The sequence below is a fragment of the Montipora capricornis genome, chromosome 1, assembly GCF_036669925.1.
Source record: "Montipora capricornis isolate CH-2021 chromosome 1, ASM3666992v2, whole genome shotgun sequence".
NCBI lineage: Eukaryota > Metazoa > Cnidaria > Anthozoa > Scleractinia > Acroporidae > Montipora > Montipora capricornis.
Window position 1 is genome coordinate 33,014,675 of NC_090883.1, and position 27,500 is coordinate 33,042,174.

The following is a 27,500-nucleotide window of genomic DNA, read 5'->3' on the forward strand; positions in this document are numbered from 1 at the left end:
AAATCCAAAAACAAAATTGGGGGTAACCACGCAATTTTCAAATAGAATTCATGAATAATATTTGTAAAAAGCTTCAAAATACAAAGCAATGTATGGCGTTCTTTCTCAAACTGAAGCTTAATTATCTCTCAAAATGCATGGTTACCCCCAATTTTCTTTTTGGATACCAAAAGTACTTACTAAGATTTACTTTCACGTGCACGTGAAGTACAGATTTTGTTGAATTTTAAATATTTGAGAGATTATTTCTAACATTATCTGGTCTAGCTGAATGGGAAGATTTCACCGTTTAGTTTTTTTTAAAAAAGACAATATATCTTGATTTTAAGGGTCAAAGAAATGCCTTATATCGTTGCCATGGTAACGTTATTTTGGAGGAAAATGTGATGTGAGAAATCTATGATGGACACTTAATACCCTCGCCAAATTTCGTCTTGATATGACTACCCTAACTGTATCTAAGGACAGAATATGTTTGCTTGTTTGAAAAAAGAAGAGCTATTTCGAGCCTCCTTAAACCTGCTCATTTTTTCAACTGAGAAGATCTTTCGCTAAGAAAATCATGATTGTCTCTTATTGACTTACTTTGCCTCTCAGCTCCTTGCTAAATCCCGTACTGCCTATGGAATTTTAACAATACAAATTTAGCACCAGTAAATAAAAAAACCAATGGAAAAGAGAAAGAATGGGCTCCTACTTTGGAGGTTATGGAATGTGATTGTGTAGCCACAGATGATTTTAAACAAAAAACTTAAGACAATAAGATTGTTTCTTGGCTTTAGACCATTACAAAGGGTTAAAGATCAGTGAAATTCAATCCAGGTGGAAAGAGCATCTCTATCATGACCCATGTTCCAGAGGAAAATGGATGACCACTCCGCACATCATGGTAAAATGAATAATTATTGTCATATTGTATGGGTGGTTTTCATGTAACATCATTGCTGCCACATTGGTTGGCAAAACCAAAAGATCTCTCATTGGCTCCTCTTGTTTGTCCACCAGAAATAATTATTGTACATTAAATAAATAATATTTCTTGTTATCTGTGTCTCTAGAGATTGGTTGTAAACCGTCTATTGTACGACACATTGTGCAACAAATGTTGAAACGTGTGTTGTCTGCTTCTAGAGACTGGAAAACACTAACTTGATGAATTACGTTTAAGTAATGGAAACCAGTTAAACTAAAACAGAACATGGCTTGTCTCTATTTTCATCAACTTTTTTCAACAATTTTCAGTCTGTTGAATGGCTTGCTTTAGCATTCAACATTATATGTATATGATACACAGTTCAACATTTTGAATGAGAACAGCAACATTTTTTGACCAACATAACATTTAATTGTTGGACTGCGTGTCGTCAGGGGAGATCACTTTTGCAATGTGAATGCGTGATCTGTTAACTTAAACTCAATGTAGAAATTGTTGATGAAAAGTTTGATTTTACGGAGCTGTGTTATGAAAGTATAGTCATTGCATGGAGATGGTTATAAAACTTGACAAGTCTTGTTATTAATTTTCATGTTTTTGTTTGTATTTTGAGCCTTGACTGTGCACTAAACACACCTTTTTTTGAGAAGATAACCAATCAAATTTTTTGATTAAATTAGGCGCAACTAATTTGCGAACCAGTGCAAAGCGAAAACAAAAGATTGTGCATTGTCACAGTCAGTTCAACATCGATTGCGACAATGTTCGCGCGTTTGAAGGTTTTAAGGTTTCATAACCAATCCCTTGACTGGGAGTTGGCAACCAAATCAAACCAAACATAAAAATAACTGCTAAAACATTGAAGCAAGGTTGGAATAAAACAGCAAATACAAAAGGAGGCAGGGATGGACAAAATTGGAGAAGATTAAAATGGATTTTGAGTGGGATTTTTTAAAACTGTTGAGCCTAAAAGTTTTTCAAAGTTTATCTCTGTTGTTTCTAACTTAAATTCTGTATGCTCGACAGACATTTTTTTACCACAAAGCTTTGATTTGAGTTGTTTCAAAGAAAAGTACTTTCTGGCTTAACATTAAGTTGCACAGCAAGTAGGGGTGAGTAATTGTTAAAACTACACAAAATGGTTAAACTACACAAAATAAACTGCAGTGCCATGACACAGCACCTTTGAAAAGCTTATAGCCATTAAAGGGACACTTATCATGCTTAATTTGCTGTTTTTAGGTAAAAAATAGGCAAAAATCTAATTAAATTAGAACTTAAGCTCACACATAAAACTATCCTGACAACCCACTGACAAGATATCAAATACATTTATGGCACAAAGAGCTATTCATATTTAATTTTAGGTGTTTTTCTAAAGACAAAACTTGAAAGAACTGCACGTCATGGCCAGTTTTTCAAGTTTCAATCCATTTCCAGCTTCTCCATCCTTGGCCATAAACAACAAAGAATCAGCTTCAGTGCACTTCAATGGTCATTGGCAACAAAACTTCACCATTATTTTGTGGTTTTCACTGATGCAAGGACGTCTTTTAGTGATTTGAGGTTTGACTAAAATAGTGTGACACTGTTCCTCTAAACCAAACATTTAGGATACGTCTCAATCCCATGTTGATTAAAGAGCTTTTGTGTTTGCTTGTGTGCTTACCAACCAGACTCCAGTAGCATTGTTGGAACTCTTGTTTCTTTATCAGTTTAGAGATGGATTCTAGTTTGCGATACCTTCGACGTGGTTTGTACTGGTTTCCTGGGACAAAAGATGAGTTATGAACATGTGCGAATGATAGGTAATGGTAAAAAATCTCATGCTATAAACGCATCATCCAATAGGCCATTTTACAGTTGTTTGCTCAGCGACCAAGCCTATGAATGGCTGCGAGGCTGCCGGTGACCTTGCATTGATACAGACCTCACTGCTTTTATCATGTAAATTGTGCTGTTTTAACGCTAATTAGTCCATATTAACATTACAAAAGCATGAAGGTTTGTATCAAAACAGGGTCACCGGCAGCCTCGTTTCCATTGCTAGGCCTGGTAACTTAGCCACAACTGTAAAATGGTCTATTCATTGGTTGATGTGTTTGCCCAGATGTCACCAACAATAACCAACACACTACCAACTTGTTGGCCAAAACACGGAAAACAAGTCGGGTGCCCTACATGCCAAAGCACAACATCTGACTCTTGACCCTCAAGAGCAGTTATCTATGTTTAAGAACTAAAGCAACATTATAAACAGTGCATTATCTCAAATGTTTTTGTTTTCACCCCATGTGTCAAGGTATTTCTTAGCAGATGTATATGTACATGAACATGGTCAGTGAATTTGCTGGTTAATCTAGTGGTCCAGTCTTGTTTACTCATTAATTTCATTTCACAACACGTTGACATAATTAAGTTTCAAATGAAGTTTTTCAATGATTTTCACCTGCAATACTCCAGTCAATTTGTTAGCCAACGTGTCAGGACAGTTTTAATAAATAGTACTTATGCTTAAGTTTGAAGCCATTAAATGGTTGTTTGCCTGATCTCAAACCATAGAACCACAGCCATATGTATTTACCTGTGGCCCTGAGTTACTTAACCCATTGACGCCCAGGGGTTCCCCATTGACGAGTAAAATCGTCTGGCGTTAGACAGAGTAAAATACTAAGTCTGGCCGGTTTCGGCCGGTTTGGATGCCAATGGGTTAATGGGGACATAGTTTTTCAGTGAGTGATTAATGGGGACATAGTTTTTCAGTGAGTGATTAAAATTAATGTTAAAATTAATGTTAAAAATTAATGTTTTGATGGTGGATGAAAACCAAAGCAGCTGGAGATAAATGTTCTCAGTCAGATTAAGATGGACTGAAACTTCACCCAAATGTACAAACCTCGTGGCCACAGCCTGAGGACATTCTTCAGCTTGCTTTAAACTACCCAACAACCAAATGCCTTAGTCTTCATTGTGATGTACTAGATAAGGTATATAGGCCAAAACGAGTCTGTGATGAATTGAAAGAGAGTGGCTTTTCATAATATTAATAATCGTATGAATAGGAAACTAACAAAACAGTGATTTCAAAACTCCTACAATTAAAATGTAATAATAATAATAATAATAATAATAATAATAATAATAATAGACTTCTACCTCATTTTAGCCCTAGGCCCAAGGAATGGGCTCGGCTATTGTGTTGTAAATCGGCATAAAGATATAGGAGATAGAATAATAATAATAATAATAATAATAATAATAATAATAATAACAATAATAAAGTCTTCATAGACATGTGCCTACCTTTAGAAGTTCCATTCCATGCACTTACACACTTTGGCGTCCTTGTTATCCTATCATTATCATTATCCTAAAGAGAATATTTATGAAGACAATAAAACTGGAATAATTTTCATGTGTCATGTTGACAGCAATTAGCTGTCAAGCAAAACTCCACCTTCAATTAACTGTATGCTTAATGTTTATGCTCAAATGGAGGAAAAAGGTTGAAAAATAATAAGATATAATACATTGTAATAATATTTATCGCAATGATGTGTATGACAATAAGAAAAGTTCTAATGTATTCACCTTGTAAACATTGATACAAGAAAACAGCATACAGTAAAAAGTAGACAATGCAAATAGCCCATCAAATACCTTTGGTGTTGAGTGGCGCTTGTTAAACTGAGACACAGAAAACTCTCGAATGTAGTTGCCCATTTCTTCTTTTATTTCAATAATTGCTTTCTTGACCAGCCGCTAGGGAAAAAAGGGGTTTAAAGAAGCATTAACCTTTTCCCTACTACAATGGCCATTTACAGATTTTACTCTGTCTAATGCCAGGTGATTTTGCTCATCACTAGGAACCTCTTAGGGGCCAAAGGATTAGCATCATTAATAATGAATGTTGAAGATGATGATCATAACAATGATGATGACTGTGACGGTGTGCTGTTGATGTGACAACCCTTTCAGGACGTAATTTATTGGATGAATTTCAATTATTATATACAATTAATTACACTGGTTCCACATGTTATTCTCAACAAATAAATATCGCTTTTCCGCCCCAGTTTTAAGATTAAGTCAACACGTTTTTTAAAACCTGGTCACTTTGTTTGAGAAAATAACACAATGCCGGTTTCCACAGAAAGAAAATTTTTCAAAGCCCATTCAGTTTTTTTTCAGACCCGGTCATCGTTGTAAATAATGGAAATGTCCCTTAACCCATTCCCATCCCCCCCCCCCCACCCCCCCAAAAAAAAGGCAGCCCCCAAAGGCGAGTAAAATTGTCTGGCATTAGACAGAGTGAAACCTATAATTCTCAATCTCAGGAGGGAATTCTCAGGTTTCACATGGCGTCAAAGCCACCATGTTGGTGTCCCCAAACAAAGAAACTGCGGCATGTTGGCGTCCCGACCCAATCCTCTGGGAATTGAACTCTGTCATTACGCAAACGTTTTCTTTTGCTTTCGTTGAAAAACATGGCTGTTGATCACGTGAGTGAAAACCAAGAATAGGTTAACCCTTTAAAAGGTTTTTGAGTGGACCTAAACTGTTGGTGTTGGATTGTCATAAAGAAAAGTAAACTATTTTCACATTAAAGTGTCTATGGAGTGGACCTAAACTGTTGGTGTTGACATGTCATTAAGAAAAGTAATCTATGCCTATGAAGTGAAAAATATCTTTTTCTTACTTTAAAGACCTTTCAATATAATGAAGAATGGTGTTTTCTACTTTCGTGCCAGAGATATTCAAGTTTTTTTTGTTTAAAAATGATGTCACAAAAATTGCAAATGACTCTAATAAATCACAATATTTAACAATATCTCCGAAAATATTGGATGCCTTGGGTGTTGTTCAAACTTGGCAACAGTAACCTACATCAAGTAAGACATAAAACAATACCCTCTTCCTGTTGCCACGGCAACCATTTTTGCTGCAGCACCTATTTAACTCAGGATTGATTTTGTCCTTTATTGTCGTGATGAGGCAATTGTCCACTGCTGTTAAGCAGAGATGTAAAACATGGGCAGCACATGCGTTTAAAGTCTGACCATCTGCCTGTACTTATCTGTTCAAAGTCTAAGATATTTGGTTCATTGCAGAAAGGGACTGGGAACAAGACTGTTGCCATGGCAACATCTTAAGGGGTGTCACTTTGTGCCATACATTACTGGTGCCAAGTTTGAATATCATTACTCCAATATTTTCAGAGATATTCTCAATTTTGTGATTCGTTACAGTCATTTTGCAATGTTTGTGACATCACCACTTTTTAACAAAAACTTGAATATCTCTGGAACGTCAAAGAAGGAATTCCAAAATAGAAAATACCATTCTTCATCATTTTGAAAGGTCTTTAAATGGGTTGTATCATGGGAATTACTCCTTTATCCCTTTTACATGTATTTTGACCATAAATTTAATAAATCAATTTTCAGTGATTTTTCATTATTAACTTGCTTCTGTATCACCGCAGTGACTGATTAAAATGTATCAAATTTTACGAGAAAAATGAGCCACGCTAAGTTATTACGGAATTTATCTAAGATCCAAAGGGAGTATCTGAAAACATAGGCCCAACATTGTGTAGTGGTCTCCCTGTGCTATTGTGCTTAGGTCACGTGAGTAGCAAAACCACGCACTTGAGAGTGGGTTGTTAAAATAAACCTTGTAAGAGCTTGATTGAAGTGGTTCATCAGTTTTCCTTCACAGTTTGGAGCTAAGAACGTTACATGGTGTCAGAAGGAAACTTCTGAGTGAGAAGTACAGCAAGATTTTGCTCACATTTAGTTGAATTTGGATTGATTTTGATGAGAAATCACGACGAAAGCCACACCAAATATGGACGCCAGCACAAATAACACAACTCCGCCAACAACAAGCAGCAGCACAGCACCGACTTCAAATTCCACACAGCAAGTCTTCACCTCTAATGTTCCGTTGCCGCCAAGGTTGGAACTTCGAGGAAATCTGGCGAGAAATTGGAAAAACTGGCTGCAAACGTGGAAAGCATACGTCAATAACAGGCTTACATCTGAAACCGCAATATTCCCGTGTCGCCACCTTTATCACTTGTATTGGGTCTGAGGCTATAGAGATCCACGGTGGGTTACCCTTTGCTTCCGAAGCAGAGAAAGGTAGCATTGACAAAGTTTTAGAGCTGTGGAACAATTATTGCGTAGGTAAAACTAACACTATTTACGAACGCTACAAGTTTAATAACAGATCACAAGAGCCTGGTGAGACAATCGATGCCTATGCAACTGCAGTCCGCACATTGGCAGACACGTGTTCGTTTGGTTCTTTAAAAGAAGAAATGATCAGAGACAGGCTAGTATGTGGAATTTCTGATAATGCCCTTCGTAAAAAGCTACTTCAAGAATCGCAGCTAACACTGAAGAAATGCATGGATTATTGCCGAGCAGCCGAAGCAGCAAATATAGCCAGCTAAAAGAGATATCAAGCCATGGTCCAGACACCGTAAATTATCTGAATAAATCAAAGAAAGGAAAGCCTCAGTCGAAGCCACAGTTTCGAGCACAGCCAAACCTCGAAAGAAACACTGGCTTGCCAGGAAATGAGCAAATGATCATGAGAGATTGCAAATATTGTGGATGGAGACATGAGCGTAAGAAAGAAGAGTGTCCTGCATTCGGAAAGACCTGCAATACATGTGGGGGAAAAGACCACTTTAGCAATGTCTGCACACAAAAAATACAGCCTGCTAACAAAGCCCCTTCCCACAGCAACCTGCAGCAGAGCAAGCTGAGAGTGCATGAGGTACACAAAGATGCACCAACTTCATCCGAGGATGAACTTTAGGCTCTCTCATTTGCCGGAGAAGTTTATAGTGTTCCGCACAGCAAGAAGCGAATCAGTGCAGTCATGGAAATTGGAAAGAAGACAGTGGAGATGCAGATAGACACTGGAGCATCTTGTAATGTCCTGCCCCACAGTTGCCTCCCAGACGACACAGAAATTCAGACTACAAAAAGAGAACTTATCACTTACTCTAAGTCTAAATTGAGAGTGTTAGGAACAGTAAGAGTCCACATTCGAAACCCATGCAACAATACAGAGTATGTAGCAGAGTTTGTCGTAGTTGAGGATGGCTTCGCACCTCTACTGGGAGCTGAGACAGCACAGAAAATGAACCTCCTGGTAGTCCAGCACCAGAACATCCTGCAGCCTGACCACCAAACACCTGAGATTATCGAAGACAGCATCAATAGTCTGACTGAAGAGCAAGTTCTAGCAGAGTATGCTGACCTGTTTAAAGGCCTTGGCAAGATTGAGGGAAAACTACCCGCCAGTAGTAATGCCACCCCGTCGTGTTCCAGTTGCAGTAAAAGGCAAACTAAGAGAGGAACTTGACCACCTTGAAAGCTTGGGAGTACTTGAGAAAGAGGACAAGCCAACACCATGGGTATCAAGCATGGTTGCAACGCAGAAGCCTAGCGGGAAGGTTAGAGTGTGCATTGACCCACAGCGCTTAAACCAAGCACTGAAGCGGAGACATTATCCCTTGACAGTTATTGATAACATCCTGCCAGAGTTGTCTGAGGCGAGAGTGTTCACCAAAGCTGACCTTAAGGATGGGTTCCTCCAGATTCAATTGGATGACGCTTCGAGTAAGCTGACGACTTTCCAGACAGCACGGGGAAGGTACCGATGGCTACGCATGCCGTATGGGATAAGCCCAGCCCCGGAATGTTTCCAGCAGATGCTTGACCAATGCCTTGAGGGTCTCAAGGGGGTGTACAAAATCGCAGATGACCTCCTTATCATCGGTCAAGGTGACATTGACGAAGAGGCTGACCAGCATCACGACCTGAACTTGAAGAACCTCTTGGACAGGTGCAGGACAAAGGGTATCAAGCTGAATAAGGACAAGTTTCAATTCAAATGCAGCGAAGTGTCGTTCATTGGCCATGCCATGACAAAGGACGGACTGAAACCTAATCCACAAAAAATTGAAGCAATTGTCAAAATGGAGCGCCCAGATGATGTGCCAGCCGTGCAGAGATTCATTGGGCTAGTAAAGTACCTGTCAAAGTTCCTGCCAGACCTTTCGGAAATGTGTGAGCAACTACGTCGCTTGACACATAAAGATGCCGAGTAGATTTGGGGCCATGAACAGGAAGATGCCTTTGAGAGAATTAAAGAAGCTATTGTCAAAGCACCAGTGCTGAAGTATTTCAGTGAGAGCGACCCAACCGAATGCCAATGAGATGCATCCCAGGGCGGACTTGGATTCGTGGTCATGCAGCAAGGTCAGCCAGTTACATTTGCTAGTAGAGCGCTCACTCCGGCTGAGAGAAGATACTCGCAGATTGAGAAAGAATTGTTGGCACACGTTTTCGGTATGGAACATAACCACAACTATGTCTACGGCCGCAAAGTCATTTTATGGACTGACCACAAACCGTTGGTCTCAATCTCGAAGAAACCTCTAGTATCAGCACCTAAGAGATTACAGCGCTTGCTACTCCGTCTGCAGCCGTATGACTACGAGATCTGCTACAAGCCCGGCAAAGACATGCTACTAGCCGACACTCTTTCTAGAGCTTACCTCACAAAGTACGAGCGGTCAGCAACCGAAGTAGAAGTGGAACACATCCATGCCACACACTTTCTTCCAGTGCCAGAACACCAACTCAAAGAATTGCAGAAGGAGACAGCCTGTGATCAAACCCTTCAATCGCTCAAGAAAGCAATTGTGGATGGGTTCCCTGATACAAAGCAGGAACTCCCAGCAGCCATCCATCCCTACTTCCAACTCCGTGACGAGCTTTCGGTACATGATGGCATCATATTCAAGGGACTGCGATGTATCATACCTCAGACATTAAGACCAAGGGTCAAGGCGAAGCTGCACGAGTGGCATATCGGCGTGCAAGGTTGCTTAAGAAGAGCGCGAGAAACACTGTACTGGCCCGGCATGAATGCAGAAATCACTGACTTCATCCAGAAGTGTGACACCTGCATGGATTATCCCAGCAATCAACCCAAAGAACCACTAATTTGCCATGAAGTTCCTTCTAGACTGTGGGAGAAAATAGGAACTGATATTTTTACAGTTGATAACAAGAGTTACCTGTGCATGGTAGACTACTATTCAGGTTATTTTGAGGTGGACCAACTGTATAGCAAGACAGGAACTGTTATCATAAACAAGTTGAAGAAGCACTTTTCCGCCCATGGGATCCCAAATCAGTTGCACAGTGATAATGGACCACCGTACAATTCTGCAGAATTCAGCAATTTTGTTAAATCGTCTGGAACTGAACACATAACCAGCTCATCCGGATACCCACAGAGCAATGGACGGGTGGAAAACGCTGTGAAAACTGCCAGTACTCTGATCAAGAAAGCCAAAGAGTCCAATTCAGAATTCTTCCTCTCCTTGCTAAGCTGGAGAAACACTCCCACTGAAGGAATGAATTCTTCACCAGTGCAACGAATGTTCGGTAGGCGCACCCGAACTCAGCTGCCAACAGCGGAAGTACTGCTGAAACCACAGTCCACAGATACACGGGCAACAAGAGATCAAATACTGAAGAGGAAAGCAAAGCAAACCTATCATTATAACCAACATGCAAAAGAGCTTCCAACCCTCCTGGAAGGAGAGACAGTGCGAGTTGCACCCCAACCTGGCAATAGGTCACAGAAATGGTTCAAGGCAGTGGTACAGGACCAAACAGATGTGAGATCCTACAATGTGACAACCGAAGATGGTAGAATGTTCCGCAGGAATCACAGACACCTTCGCAGCAGCAAGGAGCCACTCTATCCCTTCGAACGCAATGAACCAGAAATCAGCCCATCACCTCAGCCGCAAAGAGTTACTTCAGCGAACTGTACGGACTCCTGCGCAACAGAGTTTCATCTACAAGAGCCTAGCTAGCACTGAAACTAGACAACCTGATCAGTCAAGCAAACCGGAAGTTGTAGTGTCTGACAAGCCCCAGCCAGGCCAGCACAGGATCACATGCGCTGGACGTGTTTCAAAGCCACCAAGCTATTTAAAGGACTGCACTTGAAAGTTAAGGTGTATCAGTGGAGAGAACTGTTGTTGAAACCAACTGGACTTTGAAAGAAAGGAACTTTATTTGAGAGCCATGTTCTAGTCAATCGTATAGTTGTTGTTATTACTGGCTAAATTTTCATTTAGTGCCAACTTGTTAGTTAGTTTGCCAACTTGTTGTTTGTTTGTTGTTTAGTGCCAACTTAGCTAGGGCCATAGTTCAATTTACAACTTGTGTAGATTTTAGTTTCGGTTCTTTTCTTTTTTTTTACGAAAGGAAAGGTGTAGTGGTCTCCCTGTGCTATTGTACTTAGGTCACGTGACTAGCAAAACCACGCACTTGAGAGCGGGTTGTTAAAATAAACCTCGTAAGAGCTTGATTGAAGTGGTTCATCAGTTTTCCTTCACGGTTTGGAGCTAAGAACGTTACACATTGCTTTCAAATTGGCATTCAAATTAATCTTGGCTACGCATAACCAAAAACACTTAAGAATGGTTTCTTTCAGCTAAAATAGCCATTTTGAAGTAACTTTGGCCATTCATTTTTGTTTGCCATCAGTAAAAAGTTCTCCTTTGCTTTTCAGGTTTTTACTACACTCCATGACACTGCCCCTTTAAAATAAGCAAAAGGTATTTTTTACATAAGAGGCACTTTAAAACTCACCAACAAACAGCAAAGACTCTTCCGTTTGACTTAAGCTTGCTGAAATAGACATGTTCGAACTTTTTTATAATTCCTATACGAAGAGAAGAGAAGTTGAAATAGTTTTAAAAAGTGACCAATGTCTGGTTTTTTAAAACAAACATTCCATGAACTAGACTAAACTGATTGGAGATGACAACTTTGAAAAAGAGAACTTGTCACAATGACTTGCAAATCCCATTGCCTGGACAACTGAAAAAACGGTAATACTCTTTAGACTATACCTCTACATGTAAGATTTCAGTTCTTGCAAAATCCTTCTCATCAAAATACACGCTTGTGGCAACTTGAACTTTTTCCCTTAGATATACCTTAAAGAGGCTGTAAAATTAAGCATTCAGAAAATTTTCATTCAATTAATATTTAATATTACAAGCCAAAATTGTGTAAGTTACACTCACCAGTTGGACTTTTTTTTATCCTTGAGTAGTTTGTCTAATGTGTGTAGGATCTGGTTCTTTGTTACTCACTTATGCCCAGGATTGACCCAGATGCACACCCAATTTTGACATCCAACACCTTCATACACTGTAAAAAGTAAATCATAAAGCCCTGAAAATGAGATTCCATGCACTCAGCTTCTACCACTGGCTTTTAAACCCTTAATGCAGGGGTTTCAATAACTTTTCAAGCAGATGCCTCGGGACTAATCAATGTAAGAAATTGTCACTCTTGTCTTTTTAATAAAAGAGTTTGAGTGAAAATCTGACAGACAGATGGCGATATACCGCCGATGACCAGCTTCCAAGGAAACCCCTGCTTCATGAATATTTTGTTGTGCAATTGTTAAGGAGTAAATAGTTATCATTATGACTGAAGTTACAATGCATGACAGGACACACTTTTCTACGCAGTACTTCTGTTTTAGTTTTCCGTTCCTGTTGACATTGTTATCACATGTTAATTCAACTGCTGCATTCTTTAATATTAGCAAATACAAAATGAGTGGCAGATCTGCAAAACCTGGGCATTTACAGTGGCAAAATCTGGAACCTCTTTCAGAAGAGCCTCTCTGGGAGATTGGTCAAGTATGTCCCAATCTGTAGCATCAGAACCCCTATCTAGTTGTTATTCTCATAAAGCATGCACTCACACCTTTGCTGCTAGCCAGACAAGTCTTGACAAAATTACCCATATCAACAGCCGGGAACAACCTGGAGCATACATGTACAACTCTTATGCTAGAACTATGTCACCATTATTTAAAGGACACCAGGACATTTTTTAGATGCATGAGCTTTTTAGTACCTTTCATATCTCATGACAGACCTATCTCACTCCCAAGGGTATAACATTATGTAAGGCTTGAGATTGGCTGGAAAGATCTTTTTTAGCTGAGAAACCAATCTTCTAGTAACCAGCTGATCTGTAAAAATGCTAAAACAAATGTGTCAAAGTTGTATTGAGGTAAGGACAAACACCTCTCGTAAACATGATGTCTAAAGTAACTGTTACATCTTAAAAGCTTCTTTAAAATCTTACCATCTCAGCAACTCCAAATATCATGCAACAATGTCCAAGTTGCAGAGTTTAACCTGAAAGTAAAAGAACAGGATCACTGAGAATAATGTCCTCTTGGGATGTACCAAAGAAATATCACTGCCTTGTTGGCTCAAGAATAACTGAAAGAGAATCACACTACCCCTTAACCCATAGCCTCACCAAAACAAACGAAAACCATCCTGCCTTTGTAATTTAAATGTGCAATTGCTTGGACTTTTAGCCTTCTAAAATAAAGGTGTCACAGTTAAGCTATGTCAAGCATGACAGGAGTAGTTTTAAAAATCTCCCAGATTCCATTCATATCTTGGAAGCTCCAAGATTATGCCAGTTTTGTGGATACTGGTCACACATGACATTATTAGCTTGACTGTATTAACCATACGTCTCGTCTAAAAGAACTTAATAACAGAACAAGTCACAGAATGCACACAGCCAATCCTCTTTTCTTTTTACTACAATAATTGTACTTTTTATTTATTATTAATTTTTTTACAATGGTAACAAAATTGTCATTTACATTCGGCTATGCACCCTCTTAAGTTTTCTTTGTGCTCATCTGTTGTCCTGCAAACTTTCTTTTCGCCCCGACTTTAGTACAGCTGGAATGCAAAAAAATCATTGCTGAAACTGAAAGACCCGCTACGACCAGTATTATGAAGAGGATTCTTACTATAATTATTGTTTTCTCACAGGGTTATTTACAGACTTTAAGGTTATGATGCAGGACCTCAGTTTACTGGCCTAACAAAGAATCTTACAAAGTCAGACCATTTGCATTTGTGAAAGCAAAGGCAACAGATTATGTCTAAGATATTCCTTACCCTGAGTTTTTGTGCAGTCAGGAAATAGGAACTCCCACTCAGCAGATTTGGCACATGAAATGTGGCATTAAAATGTGTTGTGTAAATGCTTCATTATTTTAACAGCTACAATTTGCTGAGTGACGGGTAAATATAGGAACTTCCACTGTAGCCAGCCAGATTCTAGACTAAGACCACTTTAATGCCAGGAGTTAAGTGAATTTCTCAACTTCCACAAGTCAGCTCTGGAAAATGTGTCCTTCTTATGGAGTCCTTCATGTAGTCTTGCCTGCAGTTTTGAATACCAAACCAGCCAATGATTTAATTCATATCCATGAGCTTGGTAACCATGCCTAGCAGCGGCAAATACCTGTCAGAGAGTCAAAATCAAACTTCATTGACAGGCAGTCCAAGAGCTAATAGTCTTACCCTGACCAAGAGGCTTTAACGTTGTACCAGCTTCAAAACAAAAACACTTACGACAGTAAAACACTTAATGTAACAGGAATTGCAAACAGACAAAACCACAATTTTGGCAATAGAACAATGCCATGTTCCTATGTGCAGAAAAAACTACAAAACTACATCCAAGTATGTACGTAATAATTATTAATGATAAAATGATCATTATGATTGATGGTTTTGCTGTCATTTCGTGACCAAATCATTGAGAAAATTCAAGTAAGAAGGCCCGTTTCATCATCATCATTACCCTTTTATTCATTGGTGAGTAGGCCCTTCCCATGACCGTGCCATGTGACCTTGTCAATAATTATTATAAAAAATGGTTGTGGTACAAAACGTGATTTTAGAACAGTATGAACCTTTAAAAATTGTAATTTAAAGAATTGAGTACTGGAGGCAAAGTTTGCCATCCAGCAGCTGTTTTCCATATAAATCTCAGTTAAAGTTTTTAAGCATTAAAATTGCTGTAAAATCTCTCACCTAAATGTCAGTGGCCTCAAATAGACATTCTCACTAATTTCATCACGCTCCTTCCATTTCTGGCATCTATTTTGTACCACAACCATTTTTTTAGGATTCAGGCCCCGTCCACACATATCCAGATATTTTTGAATCTGCAATTTTTTTCTTTGCAGATACGCCTTCTGTTCGCACATATCTGGCGAATTCGCTGGCAAATCTGGAATTCTTTTAATACACTCTCCAAAATGGATATTTTTAAATCCACTAGGAATCCAGAACTGTGTGGACACTAAATCCAGATCCAGTTCCTTTCTTAAGATTGCTGCCGAGGGCTTCATGGCACATGCTCTGTTACCTCTGTCTCCTTGAGGAGTCCTGAGTACTAGATTGAATCCGGATATGTTTCGGATAGCCGTAGACAGGCAAATTTGATTTGAATACGCTACGTGTGGATGGAAATAGTTTTTAATCCCGAGAATAAAAGTTGAGGATTCAAAAATATCCGGATAAGTGTGGACAGGTTCACACAAGGTCACCGTTCTCATGTGACATGGTCACGCAAAGAGCCTATTCTTGGGTTGCATGTGACGTCATCATTTTGTAAAATCCGAAACTAAAGAGCCAGCAAAGTTATTATCTTCATCAGGCATGAGAGGGGGTAAATTTATATCTGTAACAACTTTTCAGCTCAAGAACATGCGTCGTCTAGAAACTGTAACATTTTAAATTTCAGAGTTATGGAGGTGCGTGACATACAGCTATGAATGTGTCTGTCGAAAAATATATACTTATCCAGTCAGGATTTTTAGCCTTTTAGGTTAAAGTATTAGGAAAAGTGCTTATCTAAATGTTTGCTTGGTCAGCTCAGATAATAAGTGGCCTAGATGGCCTAAGTAAGATCCAGATGTTTACACTATTTTCCGGCCGCCATGTTGGTGTCCCTTGGAGGAACACCAACATGGTGGGCTCTGGGTGGTGGGCCCTGATACTGGGCTCTGTAAATTTGTGCAAAATATTTCGACAAATATTTGAAGATCGGGAAAACGTGCGGACCTAAAACTTGGAGAAGTGCCTTAAATATTCATCTCCTATAACAATGTAATTCCTTGAGTTTATTCACTGAATAGTTTTCGAAATATTTTTTAATTGCGTGACGGTGCAACCCAAGAATTACCGCTTCAACGTATGGAATGATAAACGAGTTTTAAACTAAAACTTGCCACTCTCCCATTGCCACTGCCCAAATCCACCATCGTCGATCCTTGCCTTTTAGAGGTTTTTGCCGTTTTTATAATATTAGCAACTTGTCTCTCCGTCGCTGGCACATAAGGAAGGCAAATTTTTCTCAGAGCTAGCGCTTGCGTGACAAACGGTACATTGACAAGAACAATTCCAAGTGCTGTGGATAATGTTATTCCAAGAACTACTTTGCCAAATTTGCATGATTTCTTGGGGATCTTGTTGTCTTCTTGGAGCTCTAATAATATCAACACGGCTTTCGGAGTCAATAATTTCCTGTGAAGAGCACAGGAATGTTCGATTTGCCGAAAACAAGACAAATAAACAACGACGAAAATATTATGAAGAGGACTCCGGAATGATTTCCTTACATGTCACTACTTCATTATGAATGCAGAATAAATTAATTTTTCATTCGCGCTATTGTTTTCTTGAAAAATAGTTATAACCAAGAGAACAGATTATATACATGGGTAATTTGTACTTACGGGATGAATAAAAACGGATCTCATTTTGTCTCTCCCTCCCTCTCTCCCTTCTTACCCTTCATCGCCCACACCGTTACTCCTTTTCGTTCCAGCTTTCTTCTTTCTATCCCTTCGTCTTGTTCTTATTTCCAGATCCCGCTCGGCTTTTTCTGCCATTTATTCTCATGATATGTCACTCACAGCTTGCCTTGAACTCCGACCCACTGTAAACCTCTGGATTACTTGTCCCTGTTCTTTACCACTGAGCTAACGTGTCAAGTTGCTAATTCACACCTTGAAAATGATATTTATTTTGAATTCTGGCTGACTATTTACATAACAATGATACGTAATTATATACACGTGCCGCGCCGAGCACCTACAATGGAACTTACACTGGTTTTCAGGTTTCAGGTTTTATTATGTATCTTGCATAAAATATCACAAAACTATGCAATGCTCGCAGTTAGCAATAGCTAGTCGAGGCGAGCATTGCTTACAATAAATATTCCAGATAAAATGGTTACAAATACATATTATTAACTACACATTCACATGAAAATAAATAAATAAATAAAATAAAATAAATTAGTTTTAGAATACAGTTAGTGCAGTGGAGAACAGCTTAAAACTTGTACAGTATAACATAAATAAACATGAAAAAAGTAGCTTAAATTGAATAAATAAATTTTTAACTACCTGACATACTAAACTAAGGAGTCAAAATTTGCCAATATTATCGAAACATCAATGTAATCATCATATTTTAGCAGTCTTTGTAAGAGGATATCATCAACATTATTTTTGAAGTTAGATTTTGACATCTGGCGGACTTCACGAGATATGCTATTCCAAATTTTAACGCCAATTCTTGAGAAAGATCTTTTTTGAATATCTATTCTCGAACGTTTAAGAAAATAATCTCCTCTTTGCGATGATCTCGTCTCGTAAGGATGAATATCAGCTTGATGGGTGAATAGGTTAAATATATTAGGAGGTGTCAATTTGTTTGATACATCATGCATAATCACAGCCACAGATTTGAAATAGAGCATATCTAAAGGAAGAAGACGAGAAGAAATGAAGAAAGGTATTGCATGAGATTTGTAATCAGCAAAATACATTAGGCGAAGAGCTCGTTTTTGAAGGGTCAAAAGTTTAGTTCTATGAACTTTTGCAGTATTACACCACGCTACTATACCATACATTAAGTATGGTTGAATGAGTGACCTGTAGATATGGTGTAAAGTACTCAGTGGTACAAAATGCCTTATCCTAGAGATGATACCAATTGATTTACTTATTTTTGATGCAACATGAGCAATGTGGTAACTCCATGAAAGATTTTCATCGATGATGAGGTTACCGTTAAGAGATCCCTGTTTTACTACTCTTGAAACAACCCATCCCTTCAATAATGCTAACCGTAACCCTAATTACGACTAAAGGCACTGTTTAGGCTTAAGATTAGTCCTTGTGATAGTTTTAGGTTTTCCAGTATTGCTGTGAACTGTGACCTGCTTTTCCTTCATGCTCCGTGCGTGCGGCACACTTATAAGTTCACTGCGTGGAAGAGTATACCACGCTTAAAGTCTGATTGGTGCATCTTTCATGGGAAACTTTCATGCACGAGTTCATTGCAATTAAAATCGTTTCATATTTCCCTTATTTGTGTCTTCGTAATAATCAAGATGGCTACCGAAGTAAAAGGGTCGCAGCAATGGGAGATTTGATCAGTTGGAAATTGTCACTGCTTAATAGCCTTTCCAGAGTTGTGCATGCAGTGGTGCAAAGAAAACAATTTACTTTCGTCTTCCGTGTCCAAAACCTGTGTGAAAACGTAGTCAGTTGGCAAAGACAAAGTGCCGCATCGGGAGGTGGATCTGTTTCGCGATGCTCTAGAAAAAACTGCAATGGATAGCCTTCAATCCGCCAGAACACATATTAATTTTCTTACGGAAACTTTCCTTGAAAAAATATTAGCCCTAGCTACCTGTGGCCCGAAAGTTTACAACTACCTACAAGACAAGGGCTAACATCATCTCACCGCAGTTAACCATCGCCTAAACTTCATCGACCCAGACAAACGAGCCCACAGCAGGGCATTGAAAAGACATGATGGGGAATGAAACGAAGTATGCCTCGTACGGGAACATCCATGGATCTCTACCAAAGCTATTTACTTGGAAGTATCATTGAGCATATTGCCGATCTCTACAAAGAGCGATAAATCGCAAAATCCCTCTAAATGCACCGTTCGTGATCCTAAATACAGGAAAGGAAGAAAATATACACTTTGCAGTGTCTCGGCGAATTTTTAAGCAGACAGGAAGAACAATTTCACGATAAAAAGAGCAGGTAGCCATTAAATTTCTTATGACAGTACTTTTATTTGGTTTGTTTGTTATGTTTGCGAATCTGAACCCTATTACAACGATTGCTTGAAACTCCACTTCTTGCGGTTATTCTAAAACTGAAAAATGGGTAAAATTGCAGGAAAAGTGCCGAAATTGCAGGAAAAACTGTTCGATTTTCCGTATTTCAGACAGAATTTCGACCGACTTTTTTTAAGTCCATATAGACTTAGAAAAAAAACCTCTAAAAAGAAAGAACAAAGCGCCACAGTCCCAAAGGACGTCTATTGTTATCGCTATTGTTTTCTTGAAACAAAGGAGTGTATGCATAATGAAGTAGGGACCTGTGCGGAAATCTTGCCGAGGACTCCAAACTATCGAAAAGAAACACGAGAAAGGAAAATTTTTGCTCTTTTGTGGAAAGTTCCCATTCCATTTAAGCCCCGATACTTGTTGATTCTTCTCACACTCAACTGCAATGGTGGGTCTGTGCCTTCTTGTAACTCGTGTACCGGTGGGGAAGGGAGGGAGAAGGGATTTGTATTCGCGAATGATTTTCGCGTGAAAAACATAAAGTCATAAAAATCCGGAGTGGAGTAGATTGCAGAATCGCGCCGAAAACAAAAACCGAAGATTAAAAAAGACCCACAAAATTCCTTCGTTTTCCGCTGTAAAGTCACAACTCCTCTTATCGTGGGTGGGGTAATGGTGCTACATCACAGCCTCGCTTGCATGCAAAGGAGTATTCTTGAGGGAGGTGGTGAAAAACTGAGCTTTCACACTCCTTCACGTTATTCAGGGACGGAGGAGCGTATTTTGTATTGAGGGGGCTAACAAGCAAGCGCCAGAGAGGCAAACTTGTATGCGGTTCTGGGGGAATTCTCCGCCAGAAAATTCGAAAATCTTGAAGCTCGCAAATGGTACTTTCAGTATTCTCGACGAGATATCAAAAAAAATAATAAACGTGGATCATCGGTAAAATGACAGATGTTTTCTTATTTTTACTTTTTGCTTGAAATTGGGAGGGCTAAAATGGCAAAAGCAATAAATTACTAAAGGTGGATTTTCTTTCTGAGTTTTAGAATTTTAAAATGAATAATTTTCAGGGGCCGGGAGTAGAACTCAAAAACACAGGGCAGTCATCATCAAGAATGGGGAGCGTAGCGTGACAGGACAAAGTGAGTCACAAAACACAAAACTTCATCTCAAAATTTTAATTAAACCACAACTACTTTTTCAAATGTTACAAACCATTACTTGTAAACAATTTCAAGCATGCATTATGCCAAATCTTCGGTTACATATTGATAATTGAGTTTTACAAAGCAATTAAAAAGTAAAAGGTGAAATATTATTTACAAACTTTTCACTATTTTCTTGTCTTCCTCGAAGGGCAATTTGTTCTAGGAACTACTTACATTAAAAATTTTCATCAAGTGAAAACTGTGAAAGTTAGGATCCAAATTTCACCTCAACTTTCCTGATTGGTTCAATTGAGTAATGAGTTGGACCTCTTAGAAAACAAGACACTTTTCTCAGTCTTTTTGTGATTGGTTAATTGAAACACAAAACTTGTTTTTGATTGGTTCATTTGGATCCGTAGATGACATCAGCAAACTAGTTGAATATCAACTCAGCATTTTTTTGTTTTCCACCAAAACCAATATTTACAAGAAAAATATACTCGATGGCGCCTTTGAAACACGATCCTGTCCTATCAGTTTACAATGGACTTTATACAAAAACTACAACTGAAGAATGAAACTAAAGAAATTATCAGTACAAATTCAAGTAACTTAAGCATTGAATAATCAAAGGTTCATTGAGAAGAAGTGCAAGGAGCTGAGCTTTGAAATGTTTTACACAGAAACCATGGACACTTCAAAAAAGTTGTTTGGTTTACGAAATAGTTGGACATTTTGTCTTTGCGAAGGTATTTTTGGTAAGCTGGATTTTAAATGAAATCGCTTGTATGTCACTGTGTAATAAACAAAATTTATTGTCAAATTTGTTTGACTTTGTTGCTCTTGTATTGTTCATTCATCTGTTATGTTTGAACCTATAATAATTTTGTTATTTAAAAAAGCTTTCACGAATCCATGGTTCCTTTATATTCAAAGGGTTGAAATATATTAACCTTCAGTTTTTCTCGTACTGATTTAGTTATCGTCCTAACTTTAAACTTTCAATTTCGTAAGCTAAAAAACATCGAAATGAAACGACTCCGTGTTTTTAGGGTTTAAGTTTATTCAAAATAAAACTTCGCAATTAATACGCTTCACTGATTTACGAAAGGCGGCTTCATTAGTTATATTGTTATGCCCGAGGTTTAAGTAGTTTAGTTTCCAATTACTGTGCTTTAGTGCTGCTGATAAATGCTCGGCTGCTTTATCAGTTAACTTGTTACGCCCGAGGTCTAAGCTGTTTAGTTTGCAATTACTGTGCTTTAGTGCTGCTGATAAATGCTCGACTGCTTTATCAGTTAACGTGTTACCCCTGAGGTTTAAGCTGTTTAGTTTGCAATTACTGTGCTTTAGTGCTGCTGATAAATGCTCGACTGCTTTATCAGTTAACTTGTTTCTCCTGAGGTTTAAGCTGTTTAGTTGGCATCCAGGATTGACAAGAAACTTTTGCACTTCTTTTGCACCCAATGAACCAAGATCATTCCCCCACAAATTCATACTCAAAACTCCCGAAGCATTTTCTAAGAAATGCGAGACAGCAGCAAAGTCAACAGGCCCGAGTGAACAGCGACTAAAATTTACGGCGTTAAAGCCAATTTCCTTAATTTTGTTTTGTAACACTGCCTGCTGTTTTTCATCATCAATCTCGTACAAACACTTACATAAGTTCAGTGCTAGCTGTTTCTCTTCTAAAGCTGGCCAACAGGTCAGTGTTTTTGTCCCTGGTAACGAGAAATTATCTATCAGCTCCCGTTCGGATTTCTTCTCGGTAGACATAGGAAGCAGTTTGATAAAAATGTCGCTGTTTGAGCTCTTTGTTTCTGGATCAGATCCGAGTAATCCAGCCACAAACTGCAGCACCATTTGCCATGCACCATCGTTAATGTGTTCTGACACAAAGTTTTCGAGTTCCCCTTTACTCAAGGACTCCACAACATTTTTTGCAGCGAAGAATTCCTGCAGCGTTAAGTGTGTGAAGCAGTATTGGGCTTTCGGCGGCTCATTAAAACGGGATTTGACGTCTGGCAATCTGTGAAGAAGTCCACAATCTTCCAAACCACTGACTTCGCTTGACTCAAAGAGCAATCTTCCTTGTTTTATTCCCTCAAAAGCAATTTCTCCCAGTCTCTTGAAAATTTCTTTGTGATCATTTGGGAGCTTGTTAAACGGCAAGTACATATAATCTTTGAGATTACCTTGAGCGTTGCTTTGCCGATTGTGTTTAAAAAAGAAAATCTTTACAACCATCGCGTAAATATCAGTCATTCTTGTCGGGAGGTGTTGTGCTGTGTCAGTGAGACTGATAATTTCCAGGAGACAAGAACAAATAAGAAAACAGTTCACTGGGATGTAGCACAATGAAAACAGGTTCATGTTCGACTTAATGTGTCCCCAAATTTTGTCCTTTGCGTCGCGAACTCCTTGTGTAAACTTTTCGACATATTCTTCAACCTTTTCGGACGTAAATCCGAGGATTTCGACTGTTCTATCAAACTTCACATCTGCAATACAGGGCACTGCCGTTGGTCTTGTTGTTGTAATTATGTTTAGACCACGAAGAAGTTGTCCTCTGGCTAGTTTGTTAAATAAAGCGGAAACGGGCATCTTCTCCTCCAAGCCATTCTTGTAACATGTGTGGTCTTTTCCAGCGATATCATCTTTCGCAGAAAATTCATCGACTCCGTCAAAAATAAAAAGAACTCGGCTTGCGTTGTTAATGACGAAATCCCACACAGCTTCATCCAACTGCACCACGGTTTCTGCTTTAGCCAACAGTTCACGGAGACTAAGCAATAGATTGCTTGTAAAGAGCCTGAATTTCATGAGGAACACAACAACAACGTTTGTTTTGTCATCCTGATTTCCATTGAACGCTCCACCAGATGCCCACATTCGAGCAATTATTGTGCTGAGCAATGTCTTTCCTATGCCAGGACGTCCAACAACAAGGACGTTCTTGTGTTTTTTGTCAATAACATCCTCTGGCTTGGCATAGAAACAGTTCTTGGAATCGGGCGGGTATTCTTTAAGTTGTTCCTTTCTGTCTTTCACAAAGATATGGTCAGCTCTGCCTTCATGCATTGCCACATTGACATAGATTTGATCAATGTTAAGATGATTGGGTGTCAGGCCTTCGCCTGGGTTACGTCCAAAGGGTTGGTTAAGATCAGTCAGTTCCTCTGTGATATTTAAGCAATCATCCTTCATTTTTTTAATGGCTTCTGTCAGTTTAACTTCCTCTCGTGAGAGTCCTGAGTGTTCCAAAAGCATTTCTTGTTCCGTTTCGCCCGTATCAATTGGTGAAGGAGGAACATTCTGGATATTGACGACTTCCGGTATTTCTGCTGGAGGTGTTTCCTGTTGTTGATCCGAGTTCGATCTCAAATGATCAGCATAAAACTGTCGATTGTCCATAAAGGTTCTTCCTTTCTTAGCTCGTGATATAAAGATCCAGAGAATCTCCACGAAAGCAAAAAATGCAAAAATGCCGTTAACCACTGTCACAGCATGGATCCAGATATTCTTATTCCTTGCTCTCTGACTGAAACATTTGTGAAGTGTTGATTGTGTCTGGTTCGTAAATAGATCCCCCGAATCATTACCTTTTTCAACACGACAGGTAAAATCTGCGGGAAAGTGCCCGGGATAAAATAAGTCGGTCTCCAGGAAGACAATGAAAATGATTCCCAGAGCAAATTTTGCGGCAAGTTGAGATAAATACGTGACGAAAAGCCGACGCCTTCGTCTTGGATTCCTCCGCTCTCCTTCGGCATCTTCGTGACCGCCCTCGAGTCTATGAACTGTTGACTTGACGTACTGCGAGTATACGAGCGACACAATGGAAATCGAGGAGAAATTAACAATGATGAAGGCGTAGGGAGGAATGCCGAGTTTGTTGATTTTCTCTTGGTACTGGTCGAAGCACTTTCTTCGGATGAAACCCTTGTCGCTGCCGCTTTTCACATCGCAATCGAAGTCGAACCTGGGTTCATTGATGTCCATCTCTGAAAATATCCCAGTCGCTGCCAAACCAAGAAAAATCCAAACTAAAACTAGCACATAACTTATCTTATTAAAAGTTTTGGGAGTCAATGCTTCCCTTAAAAAATCCATTTCAGTGTTGGTTTGCTTCTGATCTGGATGTGGTGAAAGTAGTGGCGTCGTTATAAGGCCGAGATTGACAGCAATGATCATTCTAAATGAGGGCATGGCTTGGCACTCAATCACTTCATTAAACATGTCCAATGACCCGCACTAACCTCACCCTGCGAACTAAAAACAAAACTAGACGCGAAGGCGCCAGTCATGAAAGATCCAATCAGTGTGACAAAAAAAGTAGTGCAACATTTTGAAAGTTAAAATAACTAATAAAATAGTTTTTTTTAAAGTACTGTATGTTTTAACAAAATGCACCCCTGCCCCCTTCGGTCCGACTAATATTTGTATTGATATAAGTTGTATCAACAAATCACCAAAAGATCAAATTCTTAGCAAACGCTCGATACAAAAAACATCAATTTTTCGTTCTGGTTAAAAGGGCGTATTTATCGACTATTTGAGTAAAAGGGATATGCCTTAGACGCTTGTGGATCACTTGCGATATCTTTGTTTGTCGTGATCTTCAGTTCTAATGATCTCCTTACTGTCTTTTACCCTCAGGACGAATAAATACCAAATACAATCATTGACCTGTAATAGTAACCTTCGCCTGCTGAAAGCAAATTTAAACTAGTCACCAAGGCATCAATTAAACATCGCCAAGTTAAGTTAATGAAAAAGTTTTTTTGTTCCATAAACGGAATTCTCAATCATCGACTGAATGCCATTGACAGTTGTACACTAGACTGTTAAATAGAGCAAGCTCCAAATCACTGCCGGAATTTCATCTTGTTTTCATGAAGTTGGTTATTGCTTTTGTTCGATTGAATTGATATTTCAGGCAAATTACGTGTATTATTCCACGGATCATGATACTTCACACCCACGAAGTGCATGCAAGCCTCTTACAGGATATGTATATTTTACTGTTCTTGTCAGTTACCGTATTTATTTTGATGGATTATCATAAAGTTGAGAGGTTTATTGTCACAGTATTCTCTGGCCTCAGGCAGAACGCTATTATCACGCGATCAGCAAATTAAAAATCATATTTAAATATATCGATCTGAGATAGCTTCATTACGATTTTTGGAAGAAATATTTGGTTCTCATATGGTGTTTTTTTCTTAATTTAAAGCTTGAGAGGAGAAAAAAAATCGTTGCTTCATATTTAAGGACGGCGCCCACTAATTCAAAGGCATAATTGAGGGTAACCACGCATTTTTCAGAGATAATTAATCAAAGATATAAGGCAAAGCAATGTATGGCGTTCTTTTCCTTACCTCTGAAAAATGAGTGGTTACTCCCAATTTTCTTTTTGGACGCCAAGTTTCGCAAAAATATCCCTGTAAGTTAGTAATTAAGCACCACCCATAGGAAATCCGAGTATCTTCACTTAATTTCATATTTAGACACGCTTGTCTACGTCAACTATTATTTATATCGAAAAGCTGATTCCCACAAGGGGCGAGTTGTTACAATAAAAGGATCAAATTCTATAAAACTATTTACAATTAGTTAAAATTTCGCCAGTCCATAATTCCATTTACTCATGTGAATTTTGACATTCTCTAACACAAGAGGCGAACAAAAATAATGCTTACTGATCACAGCCCGGGGGGCGGAGGGTACTCGATATATCCCTGGGTGGGGAGGTGCGGCGCGGCCCTAATCTCGTACCCAGATCTCACATTTCCAGTGACAGAGTGAGATCTGGGTACGAGATTAGCGCGGCCCCTCATACCCTGACCCTGTTTAAGACAAATATCGCTGATTTTCCTACCCTGTTGAAGACAGAATTCCGATTTTTGATACCCTGTTTAAGACATTTAACCCAGTTTAAGACAAAAATTGATAAATCGATACCCTGATTAAGACAAAAAATGATAAATTCGATACCCTTTTCAAGACAAAAATCCCGAAAAACATACCCTGGCTGGCCACACGTCCCCATTAAGCCCTTATAAGGGATTACCCCCCCCCCCCCGGATCACAGATTCTTTATATCTTAGGGCGCTTTCCTTTTGTCAGAACTGGTCGGCCAGACCCGTCATTTTGCAAAGAAAATGCAACAATTTGAAGGAAAACTTGCACGATAATCCCTTACATTCTTATGGAAAAGTATATATCATCCTCGAGGTTTGTTAATTTGAAGGCGTTGTAGAGTTGTTCCTCCCAAATGCCCGCTCTGGCCGATCAGTTCTGTCAAATGGAAAGCGCCCTTAGTATCTACTCGTATTTCTGCCATTCTTTTCTTTGATACACACCAGTCCACCAAACAAGCGCAACGAAAACTCTTTACTGCTCGCAAAACAAAAAATATTTCATTATTCTTGCCAGTCAGGTCAACCGATAATGTATTGTTTTTACCGGTTCAGAACAATCGAGAACTCATTCACGACATCCGTCACTGAACCGTTTATACCGTAGTAGTTGAGGTTCTGCATTCTGATTGTGTATCTTTTTTGTGATTGAATGTCGTAATCTAAATTAATTAGCTGCAAGGTTTGCCTTCGAAAAGACCGACAAAAGAATGAATCAAGACTAGGCTTTGTCAATTCCTTTGTCCCCTGAGCTACACATTCGTAAACTGGGCTGCCTGTGGTATGTGCCACACAAAAATAGAAGGCACTGAGTTGGGTGGTAATGAACTGCAGCGTTCCAGTTAATTTTTTTCAAGTGGGGTGATATTTAGACCATTTGAGGGGTCACCCAGACGTCGTGCCAGCAGTGGCCCATTGGCTCACCTGTTCTCACGTTCATTATTTTGTAATGTCCCGTCCGGTTTTAAGGTCTTTTACTTTTTCAACCGTTGGTAATAAATTCAGTTCAAAAATAACAAAACACGCTCTTGAATAAAACTCCCTCAATTCTTCTTTCGATAGTCTGCAAAAAAACTAACTGCAAATTGCTCTGACGGACATTTTCCTGCATGTCATGCAGTTAAGTTGCACTAAGCAAACGTTTATTCCACACACTAAGGAAGGACTGAACATGTTTTTCCGCTTCATAATTCCTCTTCTTTCACTCTAATCTGATGCCATGTCAATTTTTTTGGCTTACGTTTGCACCAAAAGGACCGCAAAAGCCGGAAGTAAACAATAAAAGGCAAGCCAAATTTAAAAGATACCTTGGGTACCTAGGCTATGGCGTTCCGTTGCGGTCAAAATATCCAAATATCGAAATGTTATCCCAAAAGCCAAGAAAATTTCTTCAGTATTAGGTAGCCAATGCGCCGCCATTTTCAAGTTCAAC

At 39.0% G+C, this 27,500-nt stretch overlaps 2 protein-coding genes and 1 long non-coding RNA gene across 16 annotated transcripts in view; all 3 read right to left on the reverse strand.

Moving 5' to 3' along the window:
• The window catches only part of LOC138039685 (coiled-coil domain-containing protein 93-like), a 23,577-nt gene extending 9,406 nt beyond the window's left edge, over nucleotides 1-14,171 (reverse strand). The window contains exons 1-12 of one of the 14 annotated variants that reach the window (XM_068885546.1): nucleotides 13,998-14,171; nucleotides 13,694-13,775; nucleotides 13,156-13,208; nucleotides 12,922-13,050; nucleotides 12,075-12,201; nucleotides 11,898-11,994; nucleotides 11,635-11,707; nucleotides 6,728-6,913; nucleotides 4,595-4,696; nucleotides 4,238-4,304; nucleotides 2,604-2,702; nucleotides 586-620 (exon numbers count right to left, since the gene is read on the reverse strand). In XM_068885546.1, the coding sequence (XP_068741647.1) occupies nucleotides 586-620; nucleotides 2,604-2,702; nucleotides 4,238-4,304; nucleotides 4,595-4,657 (264 nt within the window). In that variant the 5' untranslated portion in view covers nucleotides 4,658-4,696; nucleotides 6,728-6,913; nucleotides 11,635-11,707; ... (4 more) ...; nucleotides 13,694-13,775; nucleotides 13,998-14,171. The other 13 variants (XM_068885567.1, XM_068885552.1, XM_068885542.1 and 10 more) reach the window with 13 other exon arrangements.
• Nucleotides 14,172-14,209: 38 nt separating this feature from the next.
• Nucleotides 14,210-27,500, reverse strand: part of LOC138039999 (uncharacterized) — a 97,869-nt gene continuing 84,578 nt past the window's right edge. Inside the window, exon 4 of the long non-coding RNA XR_011130674.1 lies at nucleotides 14,210-14,346. This is a non-coding gene — a long non-coding RNA (uncharacterized lncRNA). The remainder of the gene's footprint in view (nucleotides 14,347-27,500) is intronic.
• Nucleotides 20,163-27,500, reverse strand: part of LOC138039147 (nucleotide-binding oligomerization domain-containing protein 1-like) — a 47,973-nt gene continuing 40,635 nt past the window's right edge. Inside the window, exon 2 of the mRNA XM_068885333.1 lies at nucleotides 20,163-26,992. Within this exon, the coding sequence (XP_068741434.1) occupies nucleotides 21,213-24,386 (3,174 nt within the window). The 5' untranslated portion in view covers nucleotides 24,387-26,992 and the 3' untranslated portion in view covers nucleotides 20,163-21,212. The remainder of the gene's footprint in view (nucleotides 26,993-27,500) is intronic.